The sequence below is a fragment of the Medicago sativa genome, chromosome 4 (genome assembly GCF_051527215.1).
Source record: "Medicago sativa cultivar Bolivia chromosome 4, Bolivia_mono, whole genome shotgun sequence".
Taxonomy (NCBI): Eukaryota; Viridiplantae; Streptophyta; class Magnoliopsida; order Fabales; family Fabaceae; genus Medicago; species Medicago sativa.
In genome coordinates this window covers 68,066,600-68,088,318 of record NC_140752.1, presented here as the reverse complement: position 1 = coordinate 68,088,318, position 21,719 = coordinate 68,066,600, and the positions used below count along the sequence as shown (strand labels likewise).

At 36.5% G+C, this 21,719-nt stretch overlaps 2 protein-coding genes, 1 long non-coding RNA gene and 1 pseudogene across 4 annotated transcripts; 2 read left to right on the top strand and 2 right to left on the bottom strand.

The window, feature by feature from the left end:
* The first annotated feature begins 226 nt into the window (after positions 1–226).
* On the top strand, positions 227–10,778 carry LOC146931076 (uncharacterized). The gene is made up of 2 exons (XM_085702562.1): positions 227–720; positions 9,041–10,778. The coding sequence occupies exons 1-2, from the start codon at positions 589–591 to the stop codon at positions 9,800–9,802; spliced, it is 894 nt and encodes a 297-aa protein (XP_085558688.1). The 5' UTR covers positions 227–588; the 3' UTR covers positions 9,803–10,778.
* On the bottom strand, positions 9,278–13,703 carry LOC146931075 (uncharacterized). Its single transcript, XR_015006591.1, has 3 exons — positions 12,749–13,703; positions 12,572–12,669; positions 9,278–9,724 (listed from the first exon to the last, which is right to left on the bottom strand). It is a non-coding gene; the product is annotated as an uncharacterized LOC146931075 (long non-coding RNA).
* Positions 13,704–14,273: 570 nt separating this feature from the next.
* Positions 14,274–17,625, top strand: LOC146931074 (uncharacterized; annotated as a pseudogene).
* Positions 17,626–18,858: 1,233 nt separating this feature from the next.
* LOC146931073 (uncharacterized) lies at positions 18,859–20,669 on the bottom strand. Of its 2 annotated transcripts, none has more exons than XM_085702560.1 (3): positions 20,339–20,669; positions 20,164–20,261; positions 18,859–19,906 (listed from the first exon to the last, which is right to left on the bottom strand). In XM_085702560.1, the coding sequence occupies exons 1-3, from the start codon at positions 20,626–20,628 to the stop codon at positions 19,572–19,574; spliced, it is 723 nt and encodes a 240-aa protein (XP_085558686.1). In that variant the 5' UTR covers positions 20,629–20,669; the 3' UTR covers positions 18,859–19,571. The 2 variants fall into 2 exon arrangements, with proteins under 2 accessions (XP_085558686.1, XP_085558687.1); XM_085702561.1 differs by having other exon boundaries at positions 18,859–19,903.
* Between the last annotated feature and the right edge of the window lie 1,050 nt (positions 20,670–21,719).

Here is a 21,719-nt window from a genome sequence, read left to right as displayed (position 1 = left end):
TCTACAAAGAATTGTCACCAACGCTTGGAAAAATTATAATACACTTAAAAAATTATCATTCTGAACGTGAAGTTCTGCAAACTAGTATGCATCAATTACTTTCTCACCTGTTAATGAGACAGAGAACAAACAACATATAAAATGGTAGCATATATTAATAGGTGTCTAGCTGGGGACACTGCATAAACATCACCACCGAGAAGTGACTGATATAACAGTGGCAGAAGATCCAGACTCCCCTTAACCTAAATGTCCTATTGCAGACAGACAATTTCATAGACTATTATATTGTAAAGATGCCTTTTTGTAAGAATCAATGCGATTTCCGAGAAAAGTATTCAGGGATGAGTTGGAAGTATCATGCAAGTGGAGCATTACCAGATTACGGTAAGGTAGCTAAGATCCAAATCAAGATTATATAATTGCATACAGATTAGGTGACATTTGAGGAACAACAATATTCTTCTTGTCTCCCTTAATTGGTTAATTTTTTTTCTATATATGAAATGAAAAATCCAACCCTATAATTCAAGTTTTGAAACAAACTCTTGTAAACCTTCTAAGCTTCTGTTCTCTAAGAATAAAAAAATGGCAGTCATTGAAACAAATACAAAGAGCTCTCTTCATATTCGCAGCAACAGCTTACCCTCCACACCTCACCCTCTTATATCACATTTTGAGAACAATTTGCAAAGATTGAAGAGTTATGAAGGTGACTTGATAGATGTAACAGGGAATATAACTAGATCTAGAGCTGCCAACAGAATAAAAATATAAAATCTGCACTTTGTTCATTCATACCACTAACAACGATGACTCTAGCTTATATAGCTAGGTCTTTAGGTTTTCACAATTTGGGCTCTGGGCCTTATTACAAGGATAGTAACTAGCTACATTATTAAATACACCCCTTCTTTTACTTGTAATAATCTTTCATCCAAGTGGGTGCCTTTATTACTCTAGCTGTCCTGCTGCCTTCTCCCAAGTCCTTGCTATCAATACTCCCATGTTCGTTGAAAACCTTGTCCTCAAGGTTTGGCTTCCCACATGTAATACTGTCATTTGTTGGTGGCGTTAAGCAGCTGGGCCCCATTGGGGTGGGTTTGAGAACTGGTAAGTAGCCACGTGATGAAACAGCAGTGATGGGATTGGTCTTTGAGTTGGAAGGTGTAGTTTGTAATTGTGAGCCTTGCACGCGCGCGTGAGAAGGAGTGGGTAAAGGAGCGAGGTCACGTTGGTGAGATGGGGCCCCTTTTGCATCGAAGGGAGTATCTTTAGAGGTAGGTAAATCCAACGCTGGAGAGTTCTTCACAGAAGTCCTTAGATCTGCTGTCAAATGTGGAAGTGCAGTGGAGTTAGAGTCATTTGGTATGAGGTCATGGCCTTCTAAAGGAAACTGCTCTACTCTCTTTTCCAGATTGCTTGTTTCGTTGATACGTTGAACAACATCTTTCCCATGTTCTCCCTTGGCAGGGTGTGGTTCATTTTCTTGATCTGATTGGAGTGAGTCCTCTGGTTCCTTCTCTGTGCAATCAGCTGAGTTTATACTATCTTGTTGGTTTGTTCCCAGATCCGAGCTTGAAGGTAAAGGCTGGAGCTGGATATTAGGTTCCGGCCCAAAATAAGGTCTGAGAAGGGAGATATGCACCACTGGGTGGATTTTTGATCCTGAAGGAAGATTTAATCGGTAGGCCACTTTACCAATCTGTTCCAGAATTTCAAAAGGACCGAAGAAACGTTGTGATAATTTCTGGGAAGTGCGACGTTGGACGATGCTTTGGCGGTATGCCTGGAGGCGCAGAAGGACCAGATCACCAGTTTTGAAGGTATAGTCTCGTCTGTGTTTGTTTGCCTGGGTTTCCATTTTTTTCCTTGTGTTTTGGAGATTGATTTTGAGTTGTGACAGGATCTCTTGGCGTTGTTGCAGCATCTCTTCCAGGTTGCAATTGGTGGTGTCGCTAGGGATGAAGTTAGGTATAGTTGGGGGTGGCCTGCCATAGAGAGCTTGGAATGGGGTCATTTGGATGGCTGAATGGTATGTGGAATTGTGCCAGAATTCAGCTAAATGAAGGAATTTGTACCAGCGTTGAGGGTGTGTGCTAACAAAACAACGGAGATAGGATTCAAGGGTGCGGTTGACCACTTCAGTTTGCCCGTCGGTCTCTGGGTGGTAAGCAGTGCTATACTTTAACTGTGTTCCTTGTGCTTTGAACAATTCTTTCCAAAATTTGCTTAGGAACAATGGATCTCTATCTGATATGATGGACTTTAGAATCCCATGTATTTTGCAGATTTCAATGGCAAAGCGGTGCGCTAGATCTTCTGCAGTAAACTTTGTGGGAAGGGCGATGAAATGAACAAATTTGGTGAGTCTATCACAAATAACCCAGATAACTGTATGACCAAAGGAATTGGGCAGATGAGTTACAAAATCCATTGTTAGTTCCTCCCATACCTGAGATGGTGGAGGTAAGGCTTGTAACAGTCCCATTTTTTTCTGTGTTGGGTTTTTGTTGAGTTGACATATCTCACAGTGTTTGATGAAGGTTTTTGTGTCGGTGTAGAGTCCTGGCCAGTAGAATGAAGCAGCCAGCCTTGCAACGGTCGGTTGCACCCCGGAATGACCAGCTAACGGTGTGCAATGGTACTCGGTGAGTAACTGTTTGCGCCATTCTTCAAAGTTGGGAACAAAGAGTCTGTTTTTGTAATACAACAAACCATTGAAAAATTTGTAGTGCTGAGAAGCTGAGCCTGATGAGAGAAGTGTGTGGACCAATTGTTCCCCTGTTGAAGCAAAATATTTCTGAAACTGTTGAAGGAGGTTCAGTACAGGGGAGGAGAGAATGAGTAGGAGCTTGGTGTCATCAGCTTCTTTCCTACTGAGGGCATCTGCAGCTTGGTTGGATTTCCCAGGTTTGTAAAAAATCTCAAAATTGAATCCTTGCAATTTGCTAGCCCATTTTTGTTGCTCGGGTGTCTGGATTTTTTGGAGTAGCAACTCTTTCAGGCTTCGCTGATCTGTATATATGTGAAACTTCTGGCCTATCAAGTATTGACGCCACTTTTTGACAGATTCGGTGACGGCATACATCTCACGGACATACGCGGAAGCTAGCTGCATCTTGGTGTTCAATTTCTTGCTGAAGTATGCGAGAGGGTGGCCTCCTTGTGAAAGAACTGCACCAATAGCAACCCCAGAAGCGTCAGTTTCTATCACAAAGTGTTTTGAGAAATCCGGCAATTGTAGAACCGGCATTGTTGTCATTTTTATTTTCATTGTTGTAAAAGCTAATTCGGCCTCTGGACTCCATTTGAACTTATTGTTGCGTAATAGATCCGTGAGTGGTGCTGCAAGTGTAGCGTAACCACGAACAAAACGCCGGTAAAATCCGGTCAGCCCAAGAAATCCACGCAGCGTGGTAAGTGAATGCGGTCGTGGCCAGTCCATGATTGCCTGCACCTTGTCTGGGTCAGGCGCTGTAACGCCCCATTTTTATTCTATTATTTTTAGTAGATGGGTGAATATTTTATATGACTTTATTTGTTATATATATGTGATTTTATGTGAAATATATATATTATATGATTCTTATGTGATATATGGTGTGATGCTATTTTATTATATGATTCATGGAGTTGTGTATTATTTAAATGAATGTGGTTTTATTATTTGTGGAAATAATAGGAGAAATAGAAATAAGTAGAATTAGTATTTATTTTTGGTTAATGGGAATTAAGTAGAAATTAAATAGAAATTAAGGGAGTTAAGTGAGAAAAGAAAAGAGTTATATTTTTGGGAGTAAAAGAAAGAAAAAGAGATAGAAACATTTTCACGTACAAACATTAGAAAAACTGGTTTTTGGAGAGAAAGAGGAGAAGAACCAAGAGAAAGCTAGGAGAAGAGCTAGGAAGAGAGAATCTAACTGTTTTTGCTGAGATAAGGTAAGGGTGGGATTCCTTTCACTAATAATATGTATAATTCTGATTTTTGATGATTGTGGTGTTTTGATATTAGGGTTAGAAAGTTTTAGGTTAATTGCTATAATATGATGAATTGTGTTGTTGATGCATGTTTCTATGTTATTTGATTGCTATATTGCCTAATTGAACCTGAAAACTTCTGTTGAAACGTATTTTGGGTAATCAAGGATTGAAAATTGGGAATTTCGATTGAAACGTCGGTGTCTGAATGTTCTACAGACAAGTGATTATGTGAGGTTTGGAAAATCGATTTTTTTGATTGGTGGAAAATTGAATGTTTCTTTAGATTATGATAGAGGGAAATGTCAGGAGCGTGTAGGCGAAAACGGCACTGAAATCCGCTTAACGGTTTGAATTTTATGCGCAAAATGGTGAAAACGGAAAAAACGAAGAAAAAGCTGTGCTGTCAATCGAGCACGGCCGTGCCGTGCATGGCACGGGCCGTGCCAACGTTCTGTTTTCTTCGTGCTGACAGAACTTCGGTTTCTGCGTTTTTTGTGCTTTTTCACCCATTTCTGTTTTGAATTAGCTTTTGATCTAAACATGAAAGTTGTAGATAATTAAGTTAGCTTTATAATGGCCTTGGTTTGGAGTGGAAAAGATTTGTAGATTTTGAGTTATGATAAAAATAGTCCAGGTGGGTCTTCAGAAAATTTTAAGAAAACTTAGAATAACTATTCCCAAGTTAGTCCAAAACTTATGGTTGGTTTCCCAACTTCAAACTTAAGTGTTAGGGACTTAGTTGAGATGTTTTATGAGTATTTGGATTATGTGATATTGATCAAAACTTAATTGCTTTTGAAGGATGTTTTGAACCTTGAGATGAATGTAATTGATTTTATATATATGCTATGTTGTTGTCCTCCGTTGTTGACGTTGTTGTATCATCTAATGTCTAAGTTGGGGAGTGTGTCATAATTGTTGTAGGCACATATGTTGTTGTTGTAGTCGTTGTTGGAGTTGTATGTTGATATACACAAGTTGAGTCCATTTGCATACTCACATCTGTTGGGGGCTCATGCCCTGGAATGTTTATCATTCACCCGTTGGGGGCTTATGCCCTGGAATGTTTATCATTCACCTGTTGGGGGCTTATGCCCTGGGATGCTTTAACCATCCAATTTGTTGGGGGCTTATGCCCTGGAATGCTTAGCATTCAACGCGCGTAGATTGGTACCACCTGCATGATGCATTAGTTGTTGTTGTCGTAGCATTGTCGAGTTGTTGTTGTCGTTGTAGCATTGTCGAGTTGTTGTCGTTGTCGCATTGTCGAGTTGTCGGTGTCGTTGTGATAACGTTGTTGTTGTTGCTGTACCTTGTTGCTGAAAATAATTATGTCGTTGCTTATGTGTTTATTTATATACATTATTAATGATGTCTATTGTGATATACTTGTTGTTTTCATTAATTTGATGAATTATATATTATTATTATTGGATAAGTTTCTCACCCCTTCTGCGTATATGTTGCCTCGACCGTGGGTAATGTGCAGGTACTGATGACTTGTAGCTTTGGTCGGCTCAGTGTCTAGGGCTCTGATACATACTAGGATGGGGAAATCGTTGCGAATGTCTTCTCATTTCTTTTATGTATCACATATTTTGGGAAAAGACTTGCTATTAGAGTTTATCGTTGTTGAAAATAAAGTTGAATTATGTTGGGGCCTTTGTGCCAAGATTTTCATTGATGTTGAATTTTGGTTGAAATTATATTTTTAAAGAATTATTCCGCTGCAGTTTATTAAGATATTCTAAATGTTGGATTTAAATAAATAGATATTTCTATTTATGAAATTTTGATTAGCAGTGTGACACTCCGTTGTATAGTTTACTCTGATTATAATAATTAATATTACGTTGTTGGGAGAACGGGGTGTTACAGGCGCCACTCCTTTGGCTGAGATGACATGTCCCAAGTAATCTACGGTGTCCACTGCAAAAACACATTTAGAGAGTTTGGCAACAAACTGATTTGTAGCTAACAAGTCCAAAATCAAGCGTAAATGCACCAAATGATCAGCTTGGTTAGCACTATAAATCAAAATATCATCAAAAAAAACAAGCACAAATCGGCGTAAATAAGGCCATAAAAAATCATTCATGGCCGATTGAAAAGTGGAGGGAGCATTAGAAAGCCCAAAAGGCATCACTAGGAACTCGTAGTGGCCATCGAATGTACGAAATGCAGTTTTATAAGTGTCTTCTGAGGCAACTCGAATCTGGTGATATCCCGAGCATAAATCTATCTTGGAAAAGATGGTGGCCTCACCCAATTCATCAAGTAGCTCATCAATAGTGGGTATGGGAAAACGGTCCTTGACGGTGACGGCATTAAGGGCACGGTAGTCGACACAAAATCTCCAACTACCATCTTTCTTTCGAACTAGTAGGACCGGGGAGGAGAAAGGGCTAGTGCTAGGAATAATGGTGCCGTCACGTAACATTTCTTGAATTAAGGTGGTCATGGTTTCCTTTTGTGAGTGAGGATAACGATAGGGTTTAACATTAACCGGAGGTGTATTGGGTAAGAGGGGAACGTGGTGATCGTGAGGTCTTGATGGTGGGAGGTGGTGAGGTGGTTGAAATACGGTTGGGTAATGTGACAATAGTTCCTTAATGTCATGTTGAATGGGGAGTTTTGCCGAGGGAGTTGAGGAAGGAATGTTGTTGAGTTTGGGTGAGTGGATGGTTGGTGTGAAGGATAGTAAGTGAAAAGAGGCTACCGAATCTGTATGTATAAGTTGACGAATGTGGTGATATGTGGCTTGGGTAGGATGAGTTCTAGGGTCTCCCTTGAGGGTGATGGATTCATTGTTATGTTGAAAAGTAATGGATGGAATTGAAAAATCCGCTTGGAGTGGGCCAAGGGTACGTAACCATGCCATGCCTAAAACTACATCGGCGCCTTCGATGGGAAACAGATAAAAGGGTAGGTCGAAGCGTGCACTTTGTAGTGTAATAGGAACCTTTTGACAAGTGCCTTGACACTCAAGGTGAGAACCATTGCCAACCATAACTGAAAAGTGTGGTATAGGGTCTGTGGGAAGGTTTAGGTGTGAGGCTATGCGAGGTTGTAAGATGTTGTGTGTGCTGCCCGTGTCGACGAGTACCATGACTGGCTTGCCGCGGATCCAACCTTGGAACTTGAGGGTTTGAGGGGAGAATTGGCCCGTTACAGCTTGTGGTGAGAGTGTGAAATAAGTGTCTGGGGAATCAAGGGTGTCGGTCTCTTCAATGACAATGTCTTCGGGAATTGGATCCACCGTATCAGTGTCTTCATCGACCAACAGGACAAGGAAACGACCGGTAGAGCATTTGTGCCCCGGTGTGAATTTTTCGTCACAATTATAGCAAAGTCCAAGGGCACGGCGTTCTTGAACTTGGGCTTGGTTGAGTTTTTTGATTGGGAATTTGGTGGGGTGGTATTGGGAGGCCTTAAGTGGTGGGGAAGTAGCGGCAGTGGTAGTGGGTGTAGTGTTGGTAGTGGAAGGTGGGGGTCGAGAAAATGAATTGGAAAAATTGTTGGTGAATGGTTTTGAAGGTCGAGATTTTGTATCTTTGAACTTAGCCTCGATTAACTTGGCAAGTCCTATGGCTTGGGTGATGGAAGTAGGTCGTTGAATGGCCATCTCATTTCGAATTTCGGTGCTTAAGCCGGAAATAAAACAATTGAGCAATGCTTCGGCGGGAAGGCCAATGACTCGGTTACCTAATTTTTCAAATTGAGCTTGGTATTCGGATACGGATCCCCCTTGGCGTAGTTTGAATAATTCGGCCTGATGGTTTGCATATGTGGAGGGGCCAAAGCGGAGCTCAAGAGCCTTGGTGAAAGAATGCCAATCAAAAAGTTGGTGGTTTTGATACATCCACTTGAACCAACTTAAAGCATCTCCCTTCATGTAGAAAGAAGCCATAGATAACCGACATTCCAAAGGAATTTGGTAGAAGGTGAAAAACTGTTCAGCTTGGAAAAGCCACTCAAGGGGTTCTGTGCCATCAAAATTGGAGAGTTCCAGTTTTGGGGTTCGATAGGAGGGTTGTGTGGTGGACTGAGTAGTGAATGGAGAAAAATTGGTCGGGAAAGAGGGAAAGGATGGGCTCTGAAGTGCCGGGTTGTAATATGATGGTTGTGTTGGTTGTGGGTATTCGGAATTTAGGAAATATGGTTGTTGTGGTTGTGTGGGAAAACGGTGATTGAGGTTAAAAATAGGGATAGGTTGAGAAGTTGTTTGGGACAGTGGGATATAGTCGGAGTTGAGAAAGGATGGTTGTTGTGGTTGTGTTGTTAGTCGGGTGGCTTGAGTGAAAACGGGAATATGAGTGGAAGTTAAAGGGGAGGACAATGGGGTGGTGGTGTTGCGATGAATTGTGAAAGGTGATGAAAATGGTGGGTATGGTGAAGAAGGGTTTGTGGGTGTGGTAGTTGATGTGGTTAAGGGACGAGTGTGTGGTGTTGATGAAGAAAGTCCAGAAGAAGACGGCTGAGAGTTAGAGCTTGAGGGTTGGTTTTGCTTCAAAAGTTCAGCCAAGTAGGTTTTGAGTGATTCATGGCGTGTGGCTTGTAATTGATCTTGATTATCCAGTCTGGTGGACATGATATGGAGCTGTGATTCCAGGTTTTGGTTGGAAATTTGAAATCGTTCATCAATGTGGCTATGGGTGGCTCGAATTGCTTCATCAAGGTGGTTGTTTGTTGCTTGGATGGCATCATCCAAGTCTTTGGGTGTTGGTATGGATGGTTTGGGGGGCATTGGAGGTCACAGATGAAAGCACCAATGATAGATGTAACAGGGAATATAACTAGATCTAGAGCTGCCAACAGAATAAAAATATAAAATCTGCACTTTGTTCATTCATACCACTAACAACGATGACTCTAGCTTATATAGCTAGGTCTTTAGGTTTTCACAATTTGGGCTCTGGGCCTTATTACAAGGATAGTAACTAGCTACATTATTAAATACACCCCTTCTTTTACTTGTAATAATCTTTCATCCAAGTGGGTGCCTTTATTACTCTAGCTGTCCTGCTGCCTTCTCCCAAGTCCTTGCTATCATGACTCTTCAGTACCATCATCTTCGGTATGCAACAACCTTAATGGCATGCAGGATTTGCATGACTGCATTGATAAGTTCCTTCAAATGCCAATTGAACAACAAGCCTTATCACAGGAATGCAATGAAAAATGTGTCGATGACCTACTAGAAAGGTCTCTTAGAATATTGGATATCTTCAGCACAACCAAAGATTGCCTATCGCTATCAAAGGAAAACATTCAAGAACTACAGTCGGTCATCAGAAGAAAGAGAGGAGTTGAAACTGGATTCACAGTTGAGGGTGTAAAATATTTGGCTTTAAGGAAGACCACAAAGAAGCAAATTCGAAAGGCCTTTCTAAAATTGAAAGAAATGAAGAAGGAGCTGTTTGCTTCTTCCTCAAACAAAAAAGACAATAATTCTTCACCTATGCTTGGATTCTTGAAAAAAGCAGAAGAAGCCAATATGAGCTCTCTAGAACATTTGTTGCTATTTATCTCCAATCCAAAAGGACACTCAAATAACAGAAGATGGTCAGTAATATCCAAGTTGATGCATTCTAAAAGAGTAGTCTGTGACTCTCAATATTCGGACACAAATGAATTTGAGAAAGTGGATGCAGCTTTGTTGTCTCTCATCAGCCACAAGTCTTCATCTACTGAAAATTTTCAAAGTCATTTGGAAGATTTGGAGATGTGCATTCAAGATCTAGAAATAGGAGTTGAACAAATATCAAGAAAATTAATTAGAAATAGAGTTTCACTTCTTAACATCTTTAACCACTAATCATAGTGTCTATATGATTTTTGTGCATTCAATTTTCCACCATGAGTGTTACATAACTGTACATGAATGTTAATATATCTTCTTATTAAGTGAATACTATTATTATTTAAAGATCAAAACCTTATTACTTCCACATCTATCTCTGTTGCTCAGAATTCCTTTCAAAACCTTATCTTTCAACAAACTTTTTTACTTCTTAATAAATTTGTTTCTCTTTTTGGTAAAAAAATGAAGGATGAAAAAAGTGAAGGAAGAGGATTAAAATAAAATAATTGGAAACCTCAGCAAAAATTAAGTATGCCAACATGACACTCAAGGTCAACGTAAATGCATATCCTAGTTGTTAATCTCAAAACTTTCACTAGGTTCATGATTAAATAAAAACTTTGCACATGCTCTCAAGTTTTATATGCTTATAATAGAGATAAATAAGCTAGTTTTCATCATCAAATTAGTATTAAAATTAGTAGCTAACATGCATTAGATAAATTATACATAATAATACAATCACAACTTGTCTGCAAAGAAAAATTTGTATATCTATTGCTCATTAGTTTTGCATATAAGCTTTTTGAAGTTGTTAGTAAACCAGAATCTTAATTAATCATAGAAATATCGTTATATATGCCTTTAGTATTATGCATTTGGAGTTCACCAAAAAAAAAAAAAGTATTATGCATTTGGAAAGATTGAAGGTCGTTTATGTCCAAAGCCATATCTTCACTCAGTAACTAGATTAAAATACTCTATAATTGAGTATCTTCACTAGGTAATCAATTTTAAACCTTTTCAAAGTCTTAACTTGATAAAGGGAAAAGAGCTCTACAACTGAGCATCTCCAAGATATGAATCAATATTTAATTATTTATCAAATGCAAGACAAGTATTCATCAAATGCAAGACCAATATATCAAATAATATTTGAAAAAGGGGTGCAACATCATGCCAATAAAACCCAAAGAATTTCAAAGTCGGATGTTTCTTCTTCTTGATTGTATTTTAATTTTAATATATATATATATATATATATATATATATATATATATTATGAGTGAGTAGTAGAGGATGAGAGCTTTTAGAGACGTCAGCCTAGTCGGGATGTCTAAGTTCCCCTGATGTTTTCCTCACTCTTGCCTTATTCAAAACTTCTTTAACAAGTTTTATTCAAAAAAAAAAAACTTCTTTAACAAGTGTTTTAATGACACTTGTTAACATGAACCTGATCATAATCGCTACGATTAATGGACAGGTGATAAGTTGGTTATAGTTGATAGTGGATAAACTGACCGATTCAATTTTGTAGTGTTTCTTAAAATTAGCGGCAATGAATATTAAATCTAAGCTTCAATTTTTGTTAACAAATTTTTTTAATTGAATATAAAGTGAAAGGTATATAAAATATTAAATTTCAATTAGTATAAGGTGAAATGAAGTCGGTTTTTTCCTTCGGAAGGACTAGCTAACAATGCTAATATTGTGAAACTGAATATATTTATAGGGTTTGAACTCGAAAACTCACAATTGTGTACATAAAATATGAAGTTTTTTTGTGCTGCAGGCATTGACTTTGAGAAAAAATGGAAAATGTCCTTACATGCTTATACTTCCAACGTGTTTGAGGTCCGATCCATTGTGCGTGGTGATGGAATGCTTGGCTAATTCTGGTACTATCTTTATATATTTTTTCCTTTATCAAAATGTTACTATGTCTATATCTAAATGTAGTACAAAATTTCCTTTATCAGAGCAAGAACAACGATATATAATTATATATATTGTCATAAAAAATATAATTATATATATACAAATTATTATTATCTTCGTACATTAAAATTAAAAAACTGGTGTTGGAGAAGTTGTGGTTGTGAAGTCTGGCAACAGGAGTGTGGAAGGAATCATTCCTTCAACGTGTTGTAAATGATTCCTTCCATACTCTTGTTGGAAATGATTCCTTCAACGTGTTGGAAATGATTCCTTCCATACACCTGTTGCCTGACTTCACGACCACAACTTCTCCAACACCTGTATTTTAATTTTAATGTATGAAGATAATAATAATTTGTACATATATAATTATATATTTTTTTTGACAATATATATAATTATATATTGTTGTTCTTGCTCTGATAAAGGAAATCTTTTGTATTACATTTAGATATAGAGATAGCAACATTTTGGTAAAGGAAAAAATATAAAAAGATAGTACCAGAATTAGCCAAGCATTCCATCACCACATGCAATGGATCAGACCTCAAACACGTTGGAAGTATAAGCCCGTAAGGACATTTTCCATTTTTTCTCAAAGTCAATGCCTGCAGCACAAAAAAAAATTTCATATTTTGTCTACACAATTGTGAGTTTTCGAGTTCAAACCCGATAAATATATTCACTTTAACAATATTAGCATTGTTAGTTTGTCCTTACGAAGGAAAAAACCGACTTCATTTCACCTTATACTAATTTAAATTTAATATTTTATATATCTTTCACTTTATATTCAATTCAAATTTTTTGTTAACAAAAATTGAAGTTTAGATTTAATATTCATTGCCGCTAATTTTAACAAACACTACAAAATTCAATCGGTGAGTTTATCCACTATCAACTATAACCAACTTATCACCTGTCTATTAATCGTTATTTTTTTACCAAACAGAGCTTAATCTACCCATTTTTTAGCAAGAACAAAAACATGATCCTCTCATAAAAATAATAGAGAACTAAACACATGAAATCTTGCAACAAAAGAAGAAACACGAGCAATCTTACACTCATAAATGTCAGGTGGATAATTGTGTAGTGGAACAGGTTTTCCAATGAGGTCATGTTTCTCTCGTATAATAGCTAGCTCCATGATGATAAGAACCCTGTTTGTTACATCATTAATTAATTCAATTAATTCCATTATAAGCTAATCTAATAATTTCACAATGAGAGAAAACTCACTTGTTAGTCTGAAGTGAGCTGAAGAAACCATGAGTAATGGCAACAACTGAACCTATCTGCAACTTTCATGATAAAACCAACTCTTCCGGCTTCTTGGCAATAAATCCGACGACAGCAACCATCAGAGAATGTAAGGCCGTGGTGACAGTCGACAATACCGGCTAATGGCATCCGCAACCGCGGCATCACGTTGATAACTTGCAGCACCAGCTGATCAAAGTTGTGACCAAAGAAATTGCCATTGCACATTCTACTTATCCCCCTTACCGTCAGCATCATCGATCGTTTGTTTCGTTCAGAGCAAAATGAAGTGTGTTGAGTTGAGACTGATAATATTATACAGGTTAAGCAAAATTGTGAATTTGAATAAAAACAATATCTACATCTTAATCTATTTTCATTATATATCTATTTAGTTTATTAATCCAGGTCCCCAAAACCATACTCCAACACGTCATCCGCCGTACGCCATTCCATTTGAATTCTGCCACGTCGCTTAATATCTGATGTGGTAGGCTCTAAATCACTTGTCCATTTAATTTGTTAATATAGATCCTCAAAATCATACTCCAACACGTCATCCGTCGTACGCATCCCATTTGAATTTTGCCACGTCGCTCAATATCTGATGTGGTAGGCTCTAAATCACTTGTCTATTTAATTTGTTAATATAGATCGTCAAATTCATACTCCAACACGTCATCCACCGTACGCCACCCCATTTGAATTTTGCCACGTCGTTCAATATCTGATGTGGCAGGCTCTAAATCACTTGCATTCATTCTAAGCCGTCACTCATCCATTCATATTCTCTTAATCCATAATTTTGCCAACTAGCTTTCTCTGTTCTGTTTGGATGCATTAGTACTCTATTGATGAATAGATTATCATTACATATAATATATATATTACTTGACCATCATAATATATATGGTCATGCTAACCGGTGCCCCTGGGCACTGGTTAAGGATATCAAAAAATGAAGTTATTACTAAAAATGTAAACATTTAGACATACTTGTAATAGACATATCGTGTCTTGGGTCATTAGAATTCAATAAGCGTAGATGGATCACTTATTTAGGGTCCTGGCAACGCCACGGTGATACTAATTCCTCGAGGCTAAGTGTATCTTGGAGGCCTAACTGAAGGTGTAGATGGTCTTACTTACAGTATACTCACTTATCAGTAAGGACTTCGAGTGCACAAAGGAGGTATTGGTTTTGGTGTTATGGATCATGCATTATATCCAAAAAAAAAAATATAGATTGAATAGCAAATTATGTGACCATATTTATTGTCAATAAAATAATCAATAATTTCTGCTTTTGGAGTATAATAATACTTTTACAAATTATTCTTTTGAAAGTGAATTTCTACAAACCAATATGCATCAATGGGTTTTTTACATGTTAAATAACTGCAACAAAAAAAAAATGGCAACATAAATTAATAGGTGTTCAGCTAGGGACACTGCATAAACATTATCACCAAAAAGTAACCAGTATAATAGTAGTTGAAGATGAAGACTTTCCTTCTCCTTATCATGTTCTGTTGTAAAACTATTATATTGTAAAGATGCCATTATTTGAGAATCCGTTCGATTCCCAAGTAAAATATTCAGAGATGAGTTGGAAGATTAATGAATGGTGAGGTAGCTAAGATCCAAATCAAGATGATATAATAGAACTTGCATAGAGATTAGGTGACATTTGAGGAACAAAAATATTCTTCTTGTCTCCTTTCATTTGTTGTTTTGTTTTCTATATATGAAGCGATAAAGCCAATACAATCTTAAGTTTTGAAACAAACTCTTGTATATTAACACCTTCTAACCTTCTGTTCTCAAAGAAGAAGAAAATGGCAGTAATTGAAACAAATACAAAGAGCTCTCTGCATCTTCGCAGCAACAATTTACCATCCACATCTCATCCTCTTGTATCACAGTTTGAGGACAATTTGAAAAGATTGAAGAGTTCTGAAGGTGCCTCTTCAGTGTCATCATCTTCGATATGCTACAAACTTAAAGCGTGCAGGATTTGCATGACTGCATCGATGATGCACTTCAATTGCCTATTGAACAACACGCCTTATCACAGGAATGCAATGATTAAAGTGTCGATGATCTACTAGAAAGGTCTCTTAGAATATTGGATATATGTAGTACAGCTAAAGATTTCCTTTCGCTATCAAAGGAAAGTATGTATTAACTACAATCAATCATCAGAAGAAAAAGAGGAATTGAAACTGGATTCACAATTGAGGGTGTAAAATGTAACGCCCACTTTTTCATAATTGTTATTTGAATTGATTTATTAGAATATTATGTGAAATATATGTTAATAGTTATTAAATAGGTATTTTTCTAAGTGGGGGAGAAATATTATTATTAGTAGAAATAATTAATTATTAAGGGAAAGAGTAGGACTGTGGTGAGAAGAGCAATTAGGGAAAGAATAAAATCAGTAAGTGGGAAAGAAAAACATAACGCGTATAACTGAGAAAAGAGGAGAGAAAGCAGAGAAGTCAGAGAGAACCCTAATTGGACGAAGAACGCGGCTATTGGAATTCAGAAAACTAATCTAAGGTAAGAGTGGGATTCCTTTCAATAATCTTGATATGTAATTCTGAAAATTGGTGAATTGTTGTTCTTGAGGTTAGGGTTAGAGAAGTTATGATAATTGATGAATTATGATGAATTATGTTGTTGAATGCATGGTTATATGTTGTTTTACTTGCTATGTTGTAAATAGAATCTGTAAACATTGTTCTAAATCATTTTGGGGGTTTGGGTGATTGAAAATTGGTTTTTAATAGTGATTCTTAAGCGAAAAACGCATTGATAAACTGATTTTTGATCTAAATTTCCAGTTTTAGTTCTGGAAAAATCGGCCACCGATTTGTCAAAATCGGCCACCGATTTTCTGACAGGCCAATCTAGGAAATACTCACATTTTTCACCCGTTTCTGTTTTGAATTAGCCTTCGGTGTAAACATAAAAGTTGTAGATAATTGAGTTAGCTTTCTAATGGCTTTGGAATGACTAGAAAATTATTTGTAGATTTTGAGTTATGATGAAAATAGTCCAAGTGAGTCTTCAGAAAATTTTAAGAAAACTTAGCATGACTAATCTCTAGTTAGTCCAAAAACTTATGGTTGGTTTCCCAACTTCAAACTTAAGTGTTAGTGATTAATTGAGGTGTTTTATGGGTATTTGGCTTATGTTCTATTGATCAAAACTTAATTGCTATTGAAGGATGTTTTGAACTTTGAGAGGAATGTAATTGATTTTATATATATGCTATGCTGTTGATTTCCGTTGTTGACGTTGTTGTATCGTCTAATGTCGAAGTTGGGGAGTGTGTCATAATTGTTTTAGGCACATATGTCGTTGTTGTAGGTGCTGTTGTAGTTGTATGTTGATATACACTAGTTGAGTCCATTGCATTTAGAGTTGTGTTGTTGCATAGTTAGCGATGGGGGCTTAAAGCCTGACAGGTCCTTTATGACCTTAGCGATGGGGGCTTAATGCCTGACAGGTCCTTTATGACCTTAGCGATGGGGGCTTAATGCCCGACAGGTCCAATTATGACCTTAGCGAAGGGGGCTTAATGCCCTGGTGGTACCACATGCATAATGAAGTTGTTTAAGTTGTTGTTGAGTTTGTCTAAGTTGTTGTTGAAGTTGTAGTCGCATTGTTGAGTTGTTGTCGTCGTTGTTGTTGCATGGTCGAGTTGTCGGTGTCGTGGTTGATAATGAAATTGTTGTTGTTGCTGTTCTTGTTGCTAAAGATGATTATGTTGATGCTATATGTATTCTTTTATATACATTTCAATGATGTCTGTTGTGATATGTTGTATTTTCATTAATTTGATTAATTATATATTATTATTATTGGATAAGTTTCTCACCCCTTCTACTTGAAAATGTTGCCCTTCGCATGGGTAACTTGCAGGTAATGATGGCTTGTAGGTTTGGTCGGCTCAAGTGTCTAGGGCTCTGATACATATTAGGATGGGGATTCGTCGCGAATGTTTTAGTTTTCTTCATTTCTTTTATGTATCATATTTTTGGGAAAAGACTTAATAATGGAGTTTATCGTTGTTGAAAATAATGTTGATTACGTTGAGGCCTTTGTGCCAAGATTTTCCTTTATGTTGGATTTGGTTGAAATTGTATTTTCTAAAGAATTACTCCGCTGCAGTTTTGGAGATATTTTAAATGTTGGTTTAAATAAATGGCTATTTTCTATTTATGAAATTTTGATTAGCAGTGTGACACTCCGTTGTATGGTATACTCTGATTATAATAATTAATATTACGTTGTTGGGAGAACGGGGTGTTACATAAAATACATGACTTTCAAGTAGAACAATGAAGAATGAGTTGATCGCGTCTTCCACAAACATTAAAGAAATTAATTCTTCACCTATGCTACGATTCTTGAAAGAAGCAGAAACAGTCACACTATGTTCATTAGAGAGTTTGTTGCTATTTATCTCGGATCCAAAAGGATATTCATAGCACAGCGGATGGTCACCATATCCAAGTTGATGCATTCTAAAAGAGTAGTTTGTGATTCTCAAGAATCAGAAACATGAGTTTGAGAAAGTGGATGCAGCGTTGCAATCTCGCGCCAATCACAAGCCTCCATCTACTGAAAATTTTCCAAGTAATATGGAAAATTTGGAAATGTGCATTCAAGATCTAGAAATAGGAGTTGAACTCATCTCAAGAAAATTAATTAGAAATAGAGTTTCACTTCTTAAAGTTGTTAGAAACCGGAATCTTAATCACACATAGAAATATTTATATCAATGACAGCTGAAAGAGAAAAGAAAACTGTTATATATGCCTTTAGTATTATGCATTTGGAAAGATTAAAGGTTGTTATGTCCAAAGTCATATCTTAACTCAGTAGCAAGTTTAAAACCTCTAAAAATCATGTTTTAGAACAAATAAGGAGTAAAATACTCTAAAATTGAGCATCTTCACTAGGTAATCAATTTTAAACCTTTTCAAAGTCTTAATTGGATAAAGAGAAAAGTACTCTATAATCTTAATTGGATAAAGAGAAAAGTACTCTATAACTGAGCATCTCCAAGATATGAATCAATATTTATCAAATGCAAGACCAATATTCAACAATGCAAGACCAATATATCAAGCATTATTCAAAAAAGGAGGACAACATCATGCCAATAAAACCCAAAGTCGGATGTTTCTTCTTCTTGATTGTCTTAATTTTTTACTATTTCAAAAATAAAAAAAAATGGTATTTTAAATTGTTTTGTTTGATTTAAAATGGATAAATTATGACATGGCTTCCACTGAACAATAATGTTCATGCCACATCACTCAATTAGTGGTCACGCCATTGAAATTGGGAGTCAAATAGATAGGAGTCCATCTTTGCTCCATTTTAAAAAATTGAGACTAAAATTGCGGATTTATTAAAACCCTGGGACTAAAAAAAATTGCATTTAAGCTTTTATAGTAATATTATCCTTCATATATGAATAGATTGAGAAAGGGGAATTAGTCACTTTAGTCCCTGAATAGGAAAGGAGTAGTCACTTTAGTCCCTGAATGCTGAGAAATTGCAAAACAGTCCCTGAATGTAGACTCTGTTGGTCAATTTCAGGGACTAAAGTGACTAACGAAGTCTACATTCAGGGACTAAATTGACTAACGGAGTTTGCATTTAGGGACTAAATTGACTAACGGAGTCTACATTCAGGGACTATTTTGCAATTTATCTGCATTCAGGGACTAAAGTGACGACTCGTTTCCTATTCAGGGACTAAAGTGACTAATTAAATGCAACAAAACTTAATATGTATGTATGTGCACCCACACATACATACATACAAGTATGTATATTGCTATAACTTTACAAACTTATGGATTGTCAGCGACATGAAAATGGTAGGCAGTGTACCCATGTTGCTACTGTCACTAGGGTAAAATATACTCTTCACTACAAGAAAAAGTAAAATTTGGGAGGGAGATTAGTTGTCGGAAAAAATAAAATCCCTCGCAAATTCCTTGGTCGCAAAATTTTATGACAAAATTAGAGGAATTTCACTTTTTCCCTCACTAATTTTTTCTTTAGGAGGATGGTTACTTTAGGTAATAGGTTGGGAAATCTTTGAAATATTGATGTGTAATATTTTATGACTCAGTTGGATGAGTCCCTTTTGTTATGTAACTGGTATTTTCAGACTAGTGGGAGCATATCTTATGCTTCTTGGTAGTGCCTTAAAAAAATTTGTTTCTTCAAATATGAATAAATCTTGAAATACATATCAATTAATTAGTTGATACCAGACACCAGAAACATGAACTTAAAAGTTTAATAGGTTCTATCATTCTACCATCAAGTATAAAAAAACAAACATGTAGCAAAACAAATCCTGCTGGCCTCAACCCAGGAATCCAAATTACAGTAAAGACTCGCAATCCAAAAAAAATGCTCTTGTGGATCACCAAGGACCAAATGGAAGAAAAACACACATGTAGTAGCAACAAGGAAAAACAACACACACTTACTGATAAATCGTGATAAGATCAGAATAAATGAAAGAAGCTAGAAAGATGGTAATAGTGGTGATTATGACATGATAAAAGAATTATATACTCCCTTTGGTCGTGTTTAGAAGAGACTTTTGGGTCAACAAAAGTAGATGTATCGAGTTTAAAATTTGGACCAGATACATCAATTTATATTGACTCAAATGTTTCTTATAATTATGATCAGAGTGAGTATAATACTTCAATCATTTCAACCGAACATAATCACATCACATAAATAAAAAGGTGAGTTACAAGCAAGAGAATAAATAGGCGGCTTGAGCTTGATCATTTTTTATGTCGAGTGCAACAGCTTCAGTGCCCTTAACTTCGTTTTCCAACCCAGCTTTCGCTTTCTTGGTAAAAAGATCATCAAAGTAACTGGGAGGGCAATGATGAGTGTGTTTAGGCCAGTCGGTAAACCCATTCATATCAAGAACAAACTGGTCCAAAAAGGCGGACCAATAAGGATCATTTTCATCAAGAACCTTGTGAGAAGAATCTTCATCAAGAACCTTGTGAGAAGAAGGGGATTGGGATTGCAACGAAGGAGGAGTAGAGGCCCAGGGAAAGTCCTCGTCAGCTGCTAACAAAAATACAAGAATATAAAAAATAAAAAAAAAGCAATAGAATGATTGCGAAAGCATACGGTACAAGGAAAAATTATTAGACCATTTTTTAACTAGCAAGCAAGGAGTAATAATGCTGCGTGAGCCAAGTAAGTAGAAACATATAGTGATAATTACAATAAAATCAAATCAATTGTTAATTGAATGGGCTAGAAATTGCATTTAGGAGTTAATCTATCAAAAGTAGAGAATTAAAAAACACAATAAATCTTACAGTGAAAAGTGTGAGTAGCATTGGATAGGAGTGGAACAGGTTCTCCAATAAGCTCCCATTGGTCCACTATAACATGAAGCTCAGTGATGATAAGAGTCCTGTTTTTTAGTATTATCAATCAATCAATCAATAATGAATAATTAAGAGAATTAAGTGATCAATAAAAGGCACTCACTTGGAAATGACAAAGAAGTGATCAAGCACAACAACGGAGCCTCTGTGCAACCTTCCAGATTGAACCAGATCTTGTTCAATATTCTTGTCGATAACACCATCAAGAGAATGTGAACCATCCGAGAACGTAAGGCGGAGGCAGCTGTGGGTCCCGTCGTTGGCTAATGACCACCGAGTCCGCTTCCCGTCGATAACTTGCACCACCAACACCAACGGCTCAAACGTTTTACAAGACAAATTCTCACTGAACGTTCTCATCATCGCCCCTTCTGATAGATACAACGTCTCCATAATGGCTTCTCCCCCCCAAACCCTAATTTCGGAACCCTAGCCTCTGAGAATTTGAATCATAAAGTAGTGTTAGCTTGAGTTTAAATTAATAAATAAACAAATAAATTCACAATGATATTGGGCCTTCTAATTTGAACACTTCTAATTTTCTAATCACACACTAACTTTTTTTTTCTTTCTATTCACATCATATCACATCTATCATATCATTGTATCTTTTTTTTCTTTCTTGTTCAATATTGTTCATCCGCTGATTTTCATGGCTAAACCAAGAGCTGCAAGTTCTGAGATTTGGCGTGAGTTTTTGGAGCCAGCAGAGGTCTTGCTTCAGCTGCTGAAGGCTGTTGTCCTACGAAAGATATATCACATAGATTAATTTTCATTCTTTTCCCAAAAAAAAGGTGCACAACGGATATATAATATGGGCATCCAAATAAAAAATTTACACAAAAATTACATTGTGTTTAAGAAATGGGAGTTGCTTTTATCTCCCTACATTTTATTAAAAATTGCTCTCTGGAATTGTCATTTCAGAAGTGGAAAAAACATGGTTTTCTCCACATTCACTAATTTAGAGGTTGGAAAAATCGTGGTTTTTCTTAGTCTAAAATGATATTTTCGAACATATGATCAAATTTTAAGAAAATGTGGGAATAAAATCAAAGCTCTCTCTTTATTGATTCCTAGGTGCTGAAGATGAAGAATACAATTTTGTAAGAATCAAATTAGATTGAACTACAATAACTTGCAATTTGTTTTGATGATAACAACATTCGTAAGATAACAATTTATTCTCTAATAATATGTTAAATGCGCAGACCATTCAAGTAGATTTTGTAGATTCTCTAATCATCCACTCTTTAAGTATAATATTAAAGATCCTCTAGACATATACTCCAGTGAAGAAAGAGTGTTGCTATTCATCTGGAGAAGTTTTATCTAGAATTGATCACAAAAAGGTTTCAGCCAATTAAATTTCTTATTAAAGATCCTCTAGACATATACTCTATTGAAGAAAGAGTGTTGCTATTCATCTTGAGAGATTTTATTTAGAATTGATCACAAAAAAGTTTCAGCCAATTTAATTTCTT